At 55.6% G+C, this 12623-nt stretch overlaps 1 protein-coding gene across 1 annotated transcript; it reads right to left on the bottom strand.

Annotated features, from left to right (window-relative positions):
- Positions 1 to 418: 418 nt before the first annotated feature.
- Positions 419 to 10604, bottom strand: DUSP5 (dual specificity phosphatase 5). Its single transcript, XM_040564509.1, has 4 exons — positions 10053 to 10604; positions 5909 to 6051; positions 4206 to 4425; positions 419 to 2025 (listed from the first exon to the last, which is right to left on the bottom strand). The coding sequence occupies exons 1-4, from the start codon at positions 10447 to 10449 to the stop codon at positions 1625 to 1627; spliced, it is 1161 nt and encodes a 386-aa protein (XP_040420443.1). The 5' UTR covers positions 10450 to 10604; the 3' UTR covers positions 419 to 1624.
- Between the last annotated feature and the right edge of the window lie 2019 nt (positions 10605 to 12623).

Genomic DNA, 12623 nt, shown 5'->3' with positions numbered 1-12623 from the left:
ATGCCTGAAGTGACACCAGGGGGTGGCTGGTGGCCCCCATGCCAGTTTGTCACCGACCCAGGGTGCAGTGTCCCCGCCACCTGTGCTGGGCAGGAGGTGGGGGCCGCACTGACTGCAGGCTTTTGTCTGCAGCGAGACGGCATGGCTTATATAAAAGATGCATGAATCAAAACAGAAGCGCCTGCCCAGCCGCTGGGAAGTGACGCCACCATGAGTCATGTCATTTTGTTCAAAAAAAAAAAATTCCTCCCCCTCACCTTCTCCCCCCTTTAGGCTTGCACCTTGGGGCACTTTATCACTTGACCCAGCACTGCCTGCCCTCCCCACACCACCTTCGGGCAAGCTTCTTTCTCGGCTGGCCTTTTGGCACAAGCACTCCTGCAGCTCCAGCTCGCTCCAAGGATGACAGACATCTTGCTTTTCCTCACAGTTTTTTTTTTTTTATTATTATTTTTACACTCCATAAAAAGTTGCAGGCTTTCCTTCACATTCACGAGATCTTCTGGAAATTATTGCCATTTCCCATACGTATTACATATAAAAAAAATAAAAAGGTCAACAGACAGAGCAGCTCCTTCCGAGCTTCCTGCAGACAAACTCAATGCAAGAGAAACCAGTTTTCACAAAGGAAGGCTGGCTGGAGGTGACCACACACACTAAGCAAGCCACATAACACTGAACAAGACCACTTTACCACGCACAACACACGTCAGAAACACTTGGGAGGGACCAAAAAAGCCAAGCTTTTCCTGTTTTTGGTGTAAAAATCCAGTAGTTACAGTGTCATCTGATGGGAAGTAACTTGGATGAGGGTTGCAGACATTCAAGTATTCTAGGGCTGTTGTTAAATAACGGGTGGGAATATAATAGCTCAGCAGGGTAACCTGATAGTTTAAGTTCCGTGCTTCAGTTAAGAGCATGTCCAGTACAAAGGCAAACACAGAAGTATGGGAAATGCCACACCTGAATGGATCCATGGTCCAGTTTGGTCTCCAGTTACACTGCGGTCAATACCTGGCACTGCAGAGACTGGAAGCGGAGAGGGGATTTTCACCTGGTTGTGCAAGAGGGGCCAGACAGGGAACCCCTGCCCACCCGGCGCATTGCTCCCTGAAACGTGACGCTAAGAGGGAGAGGGGAGCTGGGGAAGCAGCAGCACGCTCTTCACTCTCACCACCCCTGCAGATGCCAAGGTGGAGCTTTTCGGTTTGCTTTCTTCCCCACAGCTGCTGTTTATTGCTTGAAAACTTAAGGTTCTTCTCAAAAACAAAAAGGGAAGGAGGTGGGAACTGGGAACATACAAAACGGACTTCTCATTGCTTCCCAAGAACCTGGAAATACAGTAGTGGCTGCACACTCTGGATAAAAACCTAGAAAAGCACTTTTTTCTTTTTCCATTTTTTTTTTAAAAAAGGACATTAAAAGTTCAGAAAGCCTGCCACACGTAGAGCATCAGCGTCTCAGTCAGCATACACGTATGGGAAGTATCACCCACAATGACTGCTCTGTCTAAGACTAAGTCGGTGAGGTTTCTCTATTGCACGTTCATGAAATGTTCTTGTCGGGGTCACAGTTAGGATCAGAGGACTGCACCAGCTCCGGGCTCCCCGGGGCGGTGGGGCTCTCAGCAGGATGAAGATGCTGTCATCGGGCTGAGTTTCAGCTGGTGGACGGGAGAGTGGATGGGCACAGAACTCAACACTGAGGTAGGAAAGGCGAAACACGAGCCTTCAAAATTTTTGCCTAACGTCAGTTCTTCTGCAAAAAAAGACGCGGCTTCTCTTTTGCACGAGGCAACGGGTGGGCTGGGGGTGGAAGACAAGATCTCTGACTCATATTGTAGTAACTGTCCCATGAAACCAAAGTTTGGCGAGATCAGGCTCCGGCGCTGCTTGATGTAATCAAAGGCCTCCTCCAGGCGGAGCTTCTTCGTTTTCATGAGATACGCCATGCAGATGGTAGGAGAGCGTGAAATCCCCGCTTCGCAGTGCACCAGAATCTTGCCCCCTGTTCGTCTGACATAATCTGGGGAAAAAAGAAAGTCATTGCAGACATCAGCTGTCATTGGGGTTGGAGAGGATGCTGTGACACATGCCCGAAGCTGACAGCGGAGCATGGCACGCAGCCACTCCATCAGCACAGCAGCCCTGCTTCTGTTGGGCACTAAGGGTGACTTGGAGACAGAAAGGAGAGGGACAAAACCCAGCCCGAGATGGAGCTGAGCTGCTGCTGCTTCTGATCTGTGCATCCGGGTTTGGTTCTGTCTCCATTTTTAACAAAGTCCTTCCCACATGCCTATTTCTGCTTTGGTTTAATTCACTTTTCAGAGGGCCGAGGGACAGTGTGGCTATCTGGGCTGTGCTTGGGTTTGCTGTTCCTGTGTTTTCTGCCTGTGGCCCAAAGCACTGACCCTAGGCCAGCCTGGCCAGGCCCTCCACCACCAGGTATTTCAAAGGCAAGAACGGAGCTGGCTTCCTCTCATCAGCTTTGCTAGAAAAATAGGGCTTTTCTTTAAAGTTCTTTAAAGCCCCAACCTGACCCCCTGCTTGGCCGGTTAGCAGCAAGCAGCTGTGCCCAGAGGTACCCTTGGTGGTACCCCTGGGTGTGGAGGCTGCGCCCGCTCCCTGGGGCCCTCGCCACAAAGCACAAAAGGACTGGTAGGCAGCTGCTAAGTCCAAGCATCCCTTAACCAGGCTGTAATTAAGTCAGGATATAAAAGGCTTATGCAAAGCACCCATTTTACACAACAGGGAGCCACTGTGGTTACTCACACAACACAATGATTGTTATTAGATTAAAGAGAATGTGCTTAAAATAAGCCCTTTCCACACTAAAACACAGTTCAAAAATAGACATCCTCTGGTCTCTTGCCTTGAGCAAGATGTTCAAGCTCCAATTTATGGAGAAATGCGCCGAGTGTGGTGCTCACTGCGTGGCACTGAAACAGAGCTGAGCAAGTTATCATTTCCCTGTCTTGGACTGTCTGCTGGGGGGCCAGTGCCGCCACGGCCAGTTATACTTCGCTACTGCACAAAATAAGGAAGACACAGATTTGAGTCATTCCCAGCAACTCCACCACACACTTTTATAAAAGTGAAAACCGAAACCACCCTCAAAAAACTTTGGGAAACTTCCAAGTGACTCAACTACTATCAGAAAGTGCTGGGGATGGGACGGAAAAGTGAATTAACATTTCCCTGAAAATTGTGAGAAGTCCTTTACCAGGAAGAGAAAGGTCTTGGAGGGCACCCTGACATTGTTGTTGTTGTTGTTTGTTTTTTTTTTTTTTTTCCCCCTCCTGCCTGCAGTGTCAAAGAGCTCAAATTCAGATGGGTGATGAGTCTCAAGACTAACTGGGGTTTTATTCTGTTTCCTCTGACACACTCCTGGAGAACAACAGCTCTGTTTTCAACACCATCCCAACCCAGGCTCAGGCTGTTCCACCCCACAAATCGCACTGCGGTCCTGACGGAGCAGCCTCCCCTTTGCTGTGCCACTCACCTACCCCAGCCTGGTACAGAACTGGGAAGGGATGGCCCTTGAGTTTTCCAAAAGCCTTTTCTTCTTCCCCACTGGGGTATTTAAAGGGCGAGATAGTGATATAATTACAAGGAGAAATAGGAACAGGTCTGTGATAAGGGGAGATGCTGGATTTCTAAGATCCTGACTCTGGGGGGTGTCCCAGCACAGCAAGGTAATAAGCTAACCATGCATTCACCTGGTTTTACAGGGCCTGAAATACATGTATTTTTCTTTTTTCATCTACACAAAAATCAATAGACTTCAGTGTTATTCAGCGTACTAATTTGCTCCCCTGTAATGCTGAAGTTACACCTAAGCTTGTTTTGAAAAGAAAAAGCTAAGCAGCTCACTCGCCTGGTGGCAGTGGGGAGGGGGCATTTTCCTTCCTCAGCCTCCCAAAAACCTTGCTCTGAGTGTCCCTTCCTTGCTGAAACCTCTCTGCCAGGACAGATGCTGGGGAGGGAGCTTAAACTTTTATAGTGACACCTGTGAACATACAGAAAGTGTCCTCCAGTGTGTATTGTAAAATGAATGAATACATAGGAAGATACGGACATGTGTTAGAAATGCATCTTTAAAAGAGCAGGAAAAGTGTGCTTTCCCTGCCACTTTGGTCTTTGCTTTGCAGCCTGCTTATTTGTCATTAAGAACTTGAAATGCAGCAACATAAGTTGGGCACTTACCGATGAAGTCGATGGCTTCCTGGAAGTGCGAGCTGATGTCGGCCGTGTGGCTGTCCTCCACCGGGATCCACTTGTAGCAGTACTGGTCCTTGAAGGGCTCCGAGCTTTTCCTGGAGACATTGAGCAGGGCCGTGATGTGCAGGTTGGCGAGAAACTCGCACTTGGAAGCGTGGTAGGCACTACCAAGGTAGAGAAAAGGCAGGATTTCCACCGGGCCACCCTGGAAGAGAAGGAGCAGAAACACATGAGTGACACCGCCTTCCCACAGGTATTTTGAGGCCTGATATCACAAAGAGAAAGGCAAGGGAGCCTGAGTGGGTGCCCGCTCCCTCCCCCTGACGGTTTTAGACCCCGGTGTCGCTGCCCAGTGAATCATTGCCATGGCACAGCCCACACAGGAAGGAGGTTTTCATTTTCTTGTCCACATCTGCGAGGCACGAAGCCGGAGCCAGCCCACTCACGCAGGAGGTTTCTGGCTTTCGTCAAAGCGCTGCCCCTCAGGAGGGGCCCGAAGTGCTTTCATATGCGGGGCCCGTCCCCACAGGGGCTTTGCCAAAACATGTGTGAGGTGGGGAGGTAGAAGGAGGAGGCTGCCAGAGCTCAGCGTGGGGCTCGGCCACTCTGCTCACACCTCCCGAGCTCCGTAGCAAAGCAAAACCCCAGCGGGACACCCCGTCCCCAGCAGCGCTGCGGGGCTCGGGCTGGGGACACCCCCTCCCCTGCGTCACCGGTGCCACACAGGGCCACCCACCCGAGATGTAATCTCGGTTCCTCCTTCCCCAGAAGGAGAGGAGGCCGGGTGACGACACCGCCGGCAGAAAGCCACCTCCTGACACAGACGTGTCAGCGGGGCCAGGGCGGCAGGTAACTTTCCATGATGCGCCAGCGCTGCCGCCAGGTCCTGGGGGCGAGAAATCACCCTTCCGGCCCCCCCGAGCCACCCAGCCCAGCCGGTGCCACACACTGGGGACAGCCAGGAGCCACCTACATGGTGGGGTGTAGGCTGGGACCCCCCCCAGAAGGCACACGGGGGCCAGCTGTGTGGCGGGCCTGGTGCGGAAGCAACCCGACCGCAGGGTGACATCTCGGAGCACACGTCTTCCCCGGCCCCGGGGGCGGGTGCGGGGGCACGGGGACTTCCCCCCACCAAAACCCCATGGGGCCCCGCTCCCCAACACCGGCTGCCGGGGCCTCCGGTGCTGCTTTGCCTGCCCGAGAGCCCCAGCAGCTCCATTGTGTGCCTGGGGCTGCCTGGCCATGGGATAAATAGGCCCTAAATGCAGCTGTGGGGCTTCACAGGTTTTTATTTCTTTTTTTTTTTTTTTACCTCCTGCTGTTGCCTAAATGCGAAGCCAGGTGGAGGCGATGCTGACCAGCAGCACACATTTATGTGGACAGTGACAACCTGTTGACAGCCCGTGCCAGCACCGGTGAGACACATGGGATGTCACCTCGAGTTGCTCACCAGAGCTGCCACCTCCCTAGCCAGCCTCTGGAGCCATTACAACTGCTTTTCCGATCAAAACACGGCAACTTCTTGGAAGAACACAAGTATTACCAAAACTCATGCACCACAGCGGCTTGTACACATCTGCCTTTGGGGCATGTAAGACTTATGAAGCCCAAGGGGCCAGGGAACAGAAGTACCAAGGCCGGTGGCACAAGGTGACCCGAAGGGGAGGTGACCCCGCGGTGGCACACACCTGGTCGTAGGCAGGCTTCTGGTTGGCACTCTGCTTCTCACAGTGGCTGGCGAGGTTTTTCTCCACGTCGTTCCTGTCGGGGGAAATGAGCTTTCCATCCACGCAGCACTCAGGATATTGCGAGTTAAAGGTTTCATATCCCCCTAGGGAAGGGAAAAAAAAGAGAATTGCGGATGTTTGCACTTCCAAAAAAGCGGTTTAATTAAAGTGGAGGAGAAATGAAGCTTGGGCACTGGTAATGAAGTGGGACAGAGCCACGCTGCCATTGCCCGGGGTTGATTAGGAGAAGCCTATCCCCGGGGAAGCGGGGCTGTTTAAGAGACTTCAGGCGCCCAAGGAAAACCTCCGATACCACTGACAATGATTAACTTGCTAAAAGCCAACGGGTAGAGATTAAAACTGTTAGTGAGTGTAAATCTGTTGAGCCTAGAAAACATTAACCCCAGCGCAGCAGGGCCTGAGCTCCCTCCCCCACACCGACACACGAGCACCGCTGCCAGCGTCAGAGAGGGAGCTCTGCCGAATTCGGCCTCTCCGGAGCTGTTATTGCTGCATGTGTTGGGGCAGCACAAATGTTTTATTTGCATTTTTGAACGGACGCAGGCACATGATGCTCGCAGCCGTGCCATTAATCACCGCCATGCACGAGACAGCGAGTTAGTGAAGACAGTCCCACTGAAACCAATCTGTTAAATAACTGCTGTAAAACTTAATGAAATCCTGTGACAGCATCTGACAACTGAATAGCCCCACATGAGCTATTCCGCATGGTTAAATACTGCATTTGTTACATTCAGTTCACTGCTAATGAAAAGGAATTAATCCTATTATTACATTGTTACTCAAAGTTTGTCGTCAGCTAAATCATTGCCTGCTTCCAGGCTAGGAATAGGCTGCACGGGAGCACACAACCTCCAAAATGAATGTAAGTCTGGTAGCAGAAACAGCCTGCAAATGTCACTTGTGCTGCGTGTCTGCCACCTGCGATTTTTTCAGGACAAAAATGAACGGCAAAGCTCCTGAACAGGTAAATTCAGTAATCCTTTAGAGCACGGCCCTCGAGTAAACGAGGCTCTGCGAGCAAACCCTGCGATCCGCTTCGTTAACCTGCGGCTGTTTCGCCCCGATAGGCGGCATCAGCACGGGTGCCCGTTTCAAGGAGCGGTTTCCCAACAGGGGAAGCGCTGCAGATCCCGGCACCCCCGGGCCTCGGCCACCCCGTGTGGTCCCAGGGCTGCCCACCGCAGCTCCCCCTGACATTTCAGCCCCGCACCGCCGGTGTCTCAGACGATTGCAATGCCTGAGCAGATGTGTGCTGAAATTCATGACGTGCGGCTGTCGCCCACTCAGTCGTGCCGTGGGGTCCTTGTGTTGCAAGAGCAGGGCACGATCCAAAGCCCACTGGGTGTAATGAAAGTCTGCTTTCCATGACGGGGGCCAGGAGGGTGACTTGGCAGTCACTTGGCACTCAGCAACACCTGCACCTTTCCTCCCACTCCCCCGGCCCCAGCCAAATTCAACCAGCACGAGGCAGCGGGTCGAGCGGCAATGTGACCGTGGAGACTGTGAAGAGGGGGGCTGATAAAATGATATCCCTAACAACTGGTGGTGGAAAAGCCAAACACAAGCAGCTCTCCAGCCTTTCTCAAACCAGGGTGCACTTTAAAATCCTCTTGTTTTACACAGCTGACCTTATCTTCCCCCTGCCCCCAAGCCACTGCCATCACATAGGAAAAATATGTACGGTTCATGGAAATAGTCACGATCCTCCTTTACTCCCCATGTTGTTGTTTTTATTCCTGAATGAACACAAGCCTGCCTGAGCCAAATCAGCGTGTGTGTTCAAACAGCCACACATCTCATGTCTCTGGGGCAGCTCATGCATGCAGTTGGTGAATGGTTAATTACAAGCCTTGGGGATCAGGATATTTGCAGGCCATTCTTACAGTGAGTCATCTTCTCATCCCATCCTCCAGCAATCTCCTCTCTTCCCCCTCCCCACTCAACCTAGCTTCCCTGAGGTCATTTCTGCAAATACTAGATTGCTCATCGCAGAGAGCTGTGCTATGCTTCATTTTTAATCAATAAATAACAGGATCCTTGTCAGCACCAGGGGACTATACATTATTTTATCTTTCTGCGAGCTCTTCACCCACCACACACAATCACTCTCGCCCTGCCGGGGCTGAGCTCACCCAGAACAAAACTGCACCTCCACAGATGAGAGATGACACACTCAGCCCCTACAAGCCAGAAAGCGAGGGAGGGAAGGGGCCAGCACCCAGCTCAGCACCCATTTGCCCCGTGCTTGCTGCCCTGCCTGGGGCCAGACCCAGGACGCTTGGTGGGGCCTCGCTCACCCCACCACTGCTTCGGAGGTGAGACCACCTCAGCCCTCAAGTAGCCAACACCTCCTCCTGGCTTCCCCACAGGGGAGAACAGGAGTATAACGGGGAACCTCGAGGAGCTTTCCCCCAGTGGTTTTACAGCCCATTATTAGCGAAGCTAAGACAGACACACACGAGGCAGCAAAGCCAGTGCTTCGGAGCCCGAAGGTCCCTGCTGTGAGCACTGCCCGGTGCTGCAGGGTGACTTATTTCCCCAGTGTCACAGAAATCTTCCCCGCACCACAACAGCTTCCTGGGGGTCCGTGGCCCCAGTGAATCAGCAGAGTTGCCCACTGAGTCACACCGGATCTGAAAGGGAGCTGTGGGCTTCACGGGCCTGAGCCTGTTACCCGGAGGACTTCACAGCAGGGTGAAAAGGGGGAAACCTCCTCCTCGACTAGGTAAGGGGAAACGCTTTCAGCGTTTCAAGTCGACAGACTTTCAAGAAAGAGGCTTTGCAATACACAAAAGATGCAAAGCAGAGCCCACACAGAACTCCGCCCCAGATACACTGCCCACAGCCACAGCCACCACTTCAAAGCGCGGGGCTAGTGCATGAGGAGGGGAGGACGATCTTGTGGCTACACGAACAGGCTGAGAGTCAGCAGAGATTAATTCAGTCCCTGGTTTGCCACAGACTTCCTAGCGTGACCCTGGAGATGTTTCTTCATCCTTACTTTAATGGGGTCCCCAAGGATTAGCCTGGCCCCACACAGTGCAAGCATCCCTGCCCCGGGGCAGCAGGTTTGGTGCTTTTGGGGCGACTGCAACAGGCTGGCAGTGCTCGGGTATAGCCAGGGTCATGGCAAAGTGCCCTGAGTGAGAGTCTCCCCCCCTTGGTACCGGGCAATACCCGTGCTGGAGATGCCTCTACCCTAGAGGGGATGTTCTCTGGGCACTACTCATTATATAAGGCACAAACTGGGGGGGGGACACAAAAAAACCCTACTTTGATAAAAGGTTTAATAAAAGCCTGTCGATCCTGGCCGGTGAGGACACGTGGAAGGAGTTTAAAAAAACCCCAAACGCCCCGATTTTCTCCTCCAGCCATGCCCCCTGCTACTGCCGGGGGCTCCCAGGGAAGTCCCCCCCCGGCCGGCACCGCCGCCAGAGGGAACTGGGGGGGGCGAGGGCTCGGAACCGGGGAGGGCAAAAGGACAAAGGCGCTGCCGAGCCGCATGGAGGGGGGGGGACGGGCAGGAGAAAGGGCAGGCTACTCTGCTTTATTATTATTGTTTTATTATCCCCGGTTCACACGAAAGGAAAACAAAAACCGCAATCAAAGGGCTATCACACACGTGGGGGGGGCGGTACTGCCGGCCCCACAGAGCCCCGGGGTTTCGGTGGGGGCAGCGGCCCCGGGTGATGCCGTTTCCCACGCAGCCCCTCTCCCTCTCGTTGTCCCCCCCCCCCCCCCCCAACTTTTCGTCCTCCTTCCCTGCTGCTCTTCGCTTCTCATCAGTCTTAAAGGCGGGGGGGGGGGGGGGGGGGGGGGGGGGGAGCGGAAAGGCAGCTCGGCTCAGCCGGCAGAGCCTATCCGGGATTTATTTCCAGTGGGTGGAAAAGCGATGAAATCCCGGCGTTACCCCCCCGCCCTCCTCCAGTAAGCAGTTTAACCGCCCGGACAGCGGGCGAGGAGAGGGGAAGGGAGCCCCTGGGGGTCGCCGCTGTCCCGGAGGGCTCCGGGGCCGGACCCTCACCGCCCCCCCCCCCGGCCCCTGCCCTCCCGATCCGCGCCGCCCCCCCTCGCCCCTCACCTTTCAAGAAGCAGACCCTGGCCCCGGCCTCGGGGAGGCTGGAAAGCAAGGCGTTGAGGACGATCTGCGCCGTGCTGTCCTTCTTCAGCTTCTGCCAGTGCCCCGTGCCCTGGTCCAGCACCACCACGGCCGCCAGGCGGGACGCCCCCGGCGCCCCCCCGTCTCCCCCCCGCAGCAGCCGGGCTCGGGCCGCCTCGTCGGGCACCACGAAGTGGAGGGGCACGGCCCCGCCGCGGGCCCTGCGCATCACCACCGAGTTGAGGTTGACGTTGAGCGAGCCGCGGAGGCAGGAGGCCGAGTAGGACAGGTAGGGGCGGCAGTCCAGCACCAGGCAGCGGGAGGGCTCCTTCCGCAGGAGCTTCCGCAGCTGCCGGCAGTCGAGGGACGTGACTTTCATAGCGCCCGGGAGCCTAACAGCCGGGGAGCCGCGGGGCCGTGCCGGCGGGGCCGCTCCGCATGGACGGGACGGACGGACGGGACGGGCGGGCGGGCGGACAGGGAGGGGATGGAGGCGCCGCGCCGAGCCGAGCCCGCGCAGGGAATCCCGGCCGCCGCCGCCGGGCATTTATATGAATGGGAGGCCGGGCCCTGACGGCACTGCCCATATAAGGGGAGTGACGCGCCCGCTTTCCTTATATGGGCATCTCCCGCCCCGCGCCACGCCCCCCGGCGGGGTTTCCCCTCCCTCCCTCCCTCCCCGCCACGGCGGCGGGCGGGGGCTGCGGGCGGCGTTAGTCAGGCGGGGGGGCAGAGGAAGCTGAAAAACGCCGCAAAAATCCTCCCGTCATCGGGCCCGGCCTCCTCGCCCCCGTGCTGAGAGCCGGGGGGCGAGGAGGAGGGGGAGGGGGAGGGGGAGGGAGGGAGGGAGAGGGAGGGAGGGAGAGGGAGGGAGGGAGAGGAAAAAAGGAAAAAAAAAGAAAAGGAAAAAAAAAAGAAGGGAAAAGGAAAAAAAAGAAGAGAAAAGGAAAAAAGAAGAGAAAAGGAAAAAAAGAAGAAAAAGGGGGGAAAATGGAAAAAAGGGGAAAATGGAAAAAAAGGAAAAAAGAGAAAAAAGGGAAAAAAGGAGAAAAAAGGGAAAAAAGGAGGAAAAAAAAGAAAAAGAAAAAGAAAGCAGGGCAGCGCTAGGGCAGGTTTCCCTCACCAGGCTGCCAAAAGGGGGTTCGGTTCCCTTTATTCTCCCCCCGCCCCGCCGATGTCTGCCTGGCTGTGGGGGCACCGCCAACGCCAGGCTGGCGGCTGGGTGAGGAGCACGGGATGCCCACGGCTCGTCCCCGGGGTGCTGGAGCCTTGCAGGGTTGCAGCCTGGCAGCGAAGGGGGTCACAGCTCGATGGGGGCTTCTGCAGGGGGAGTGAACGCCACGGGAGGGCTGCTCAGGAACGCAGGGCCACCTGCAGGAGGAGAAGCGTTTGGGGGTGTTACGGCTCCTGCCTCGCAGCAGATGTACAGGCTGCAAGACCGTGGGGTCAGGGGACCCGCAAACGAACAACACGACGGACCTCAGGCTGCCACTGTGGCCAGGAGTCACCCCGCTGAGATCCACGGGAATTGGGAAATTTGGAACTTGCCCTTTCCGTGTAGTTAAGTTTTCAAAGTGGCCAAAGGGAGAAGCGGCAATCCCTGGAAGAAGTTGGGCAAAAGGATGAGCTCCAGCCAAGCTCATGACACCCAGGAGAGATTCCCGTGGGGCTGTCCAAGAGCAGGGTGTTATTTATTCTGATGGTGCCCTGCAAGTATGCGCACCTCAACGGCAGGCAGGAAGCGCCAGCCCTGCCTCAAATAGCCTGCAGCTGAAGCAGAGAGGCAGGAGAGACCGTGCAAGGAGAACGTTCGAGCTGATCGAAAGAATAGCAGCACCCCGTTTCGAAGCACCTCCTCTTCTTCCTCTTTCAAGCCCCGTGCAGCCCCCGGCTCGCTCCTCCTAACCTGACCCCCCCGCTCTGCTCTGAGTCAATCGGGTATGAGACGGAACGAAAATAGAGCGGCTTGCGGGTAGGTGCAGATGTTCGCAGGGCGGCCCGGCGTGGGTGTTGGCTTCACCTGGCCTCACGGCGGCCCTGCTCTGACCTTTCTGCGCCCACCGTGGGGACAGCTGGGCATCGCCTCCGGATGGATTTGGTTGCTGGACGTCCCCGTGTATCAACGTGCTCCTCGCCAGGAGGAGCGTTGCCACCACCGTGCCAAAACCCTCACCTTCGCATCGCACCACGGGCCGGCCAACTCCCCCCGGAGCTTTTTTAGTACAGGTGGGGGATCTGGCACCCGCCGGGGGAGGTTTGCTCCCGCTCACACAAGAAGGAGCCCCCGGCACGGCGCGAACACAACCTGCGCTTCCTCCCTCCCTGGAGGAAGGAGGGGGCCAGCGCGGTCACACGAGAGCATCACTTCCTCTCAGGAAACCCAAGCGCACGGGGAGGGGTGGGAAGGAGAACTTTTTTTTCCCCCCGCACTCCCCGTGGCTGAAACACCAGGCTGAAGCTGGGGGGTGAGTTTTACCAGCCCAGAAAATAAACTCCCCGGGGAAGACTTGCTGCTTGGCCTGCAGTGGTGACGGGGGGGGGGTATGCTTATCA

Source organism: Cygnus olor, chromosome 7 (genome assembly GCF_009769625.2).
Source record: "Cygnus olor isolate bCygOlo1 chromosome 7, bCygOlo1.pri.v2, whole genome shotgun sequence".
NCBI lineage: Eukaryota > Metazoa > Chordata > Aves > Anseriformes > Anatidae > Cygnus > Cygnus olor.
Note: the sequence above shows the minus strand (reverse complement) of the source record. Positions and strands in the feature narration are given on the sequence as shown.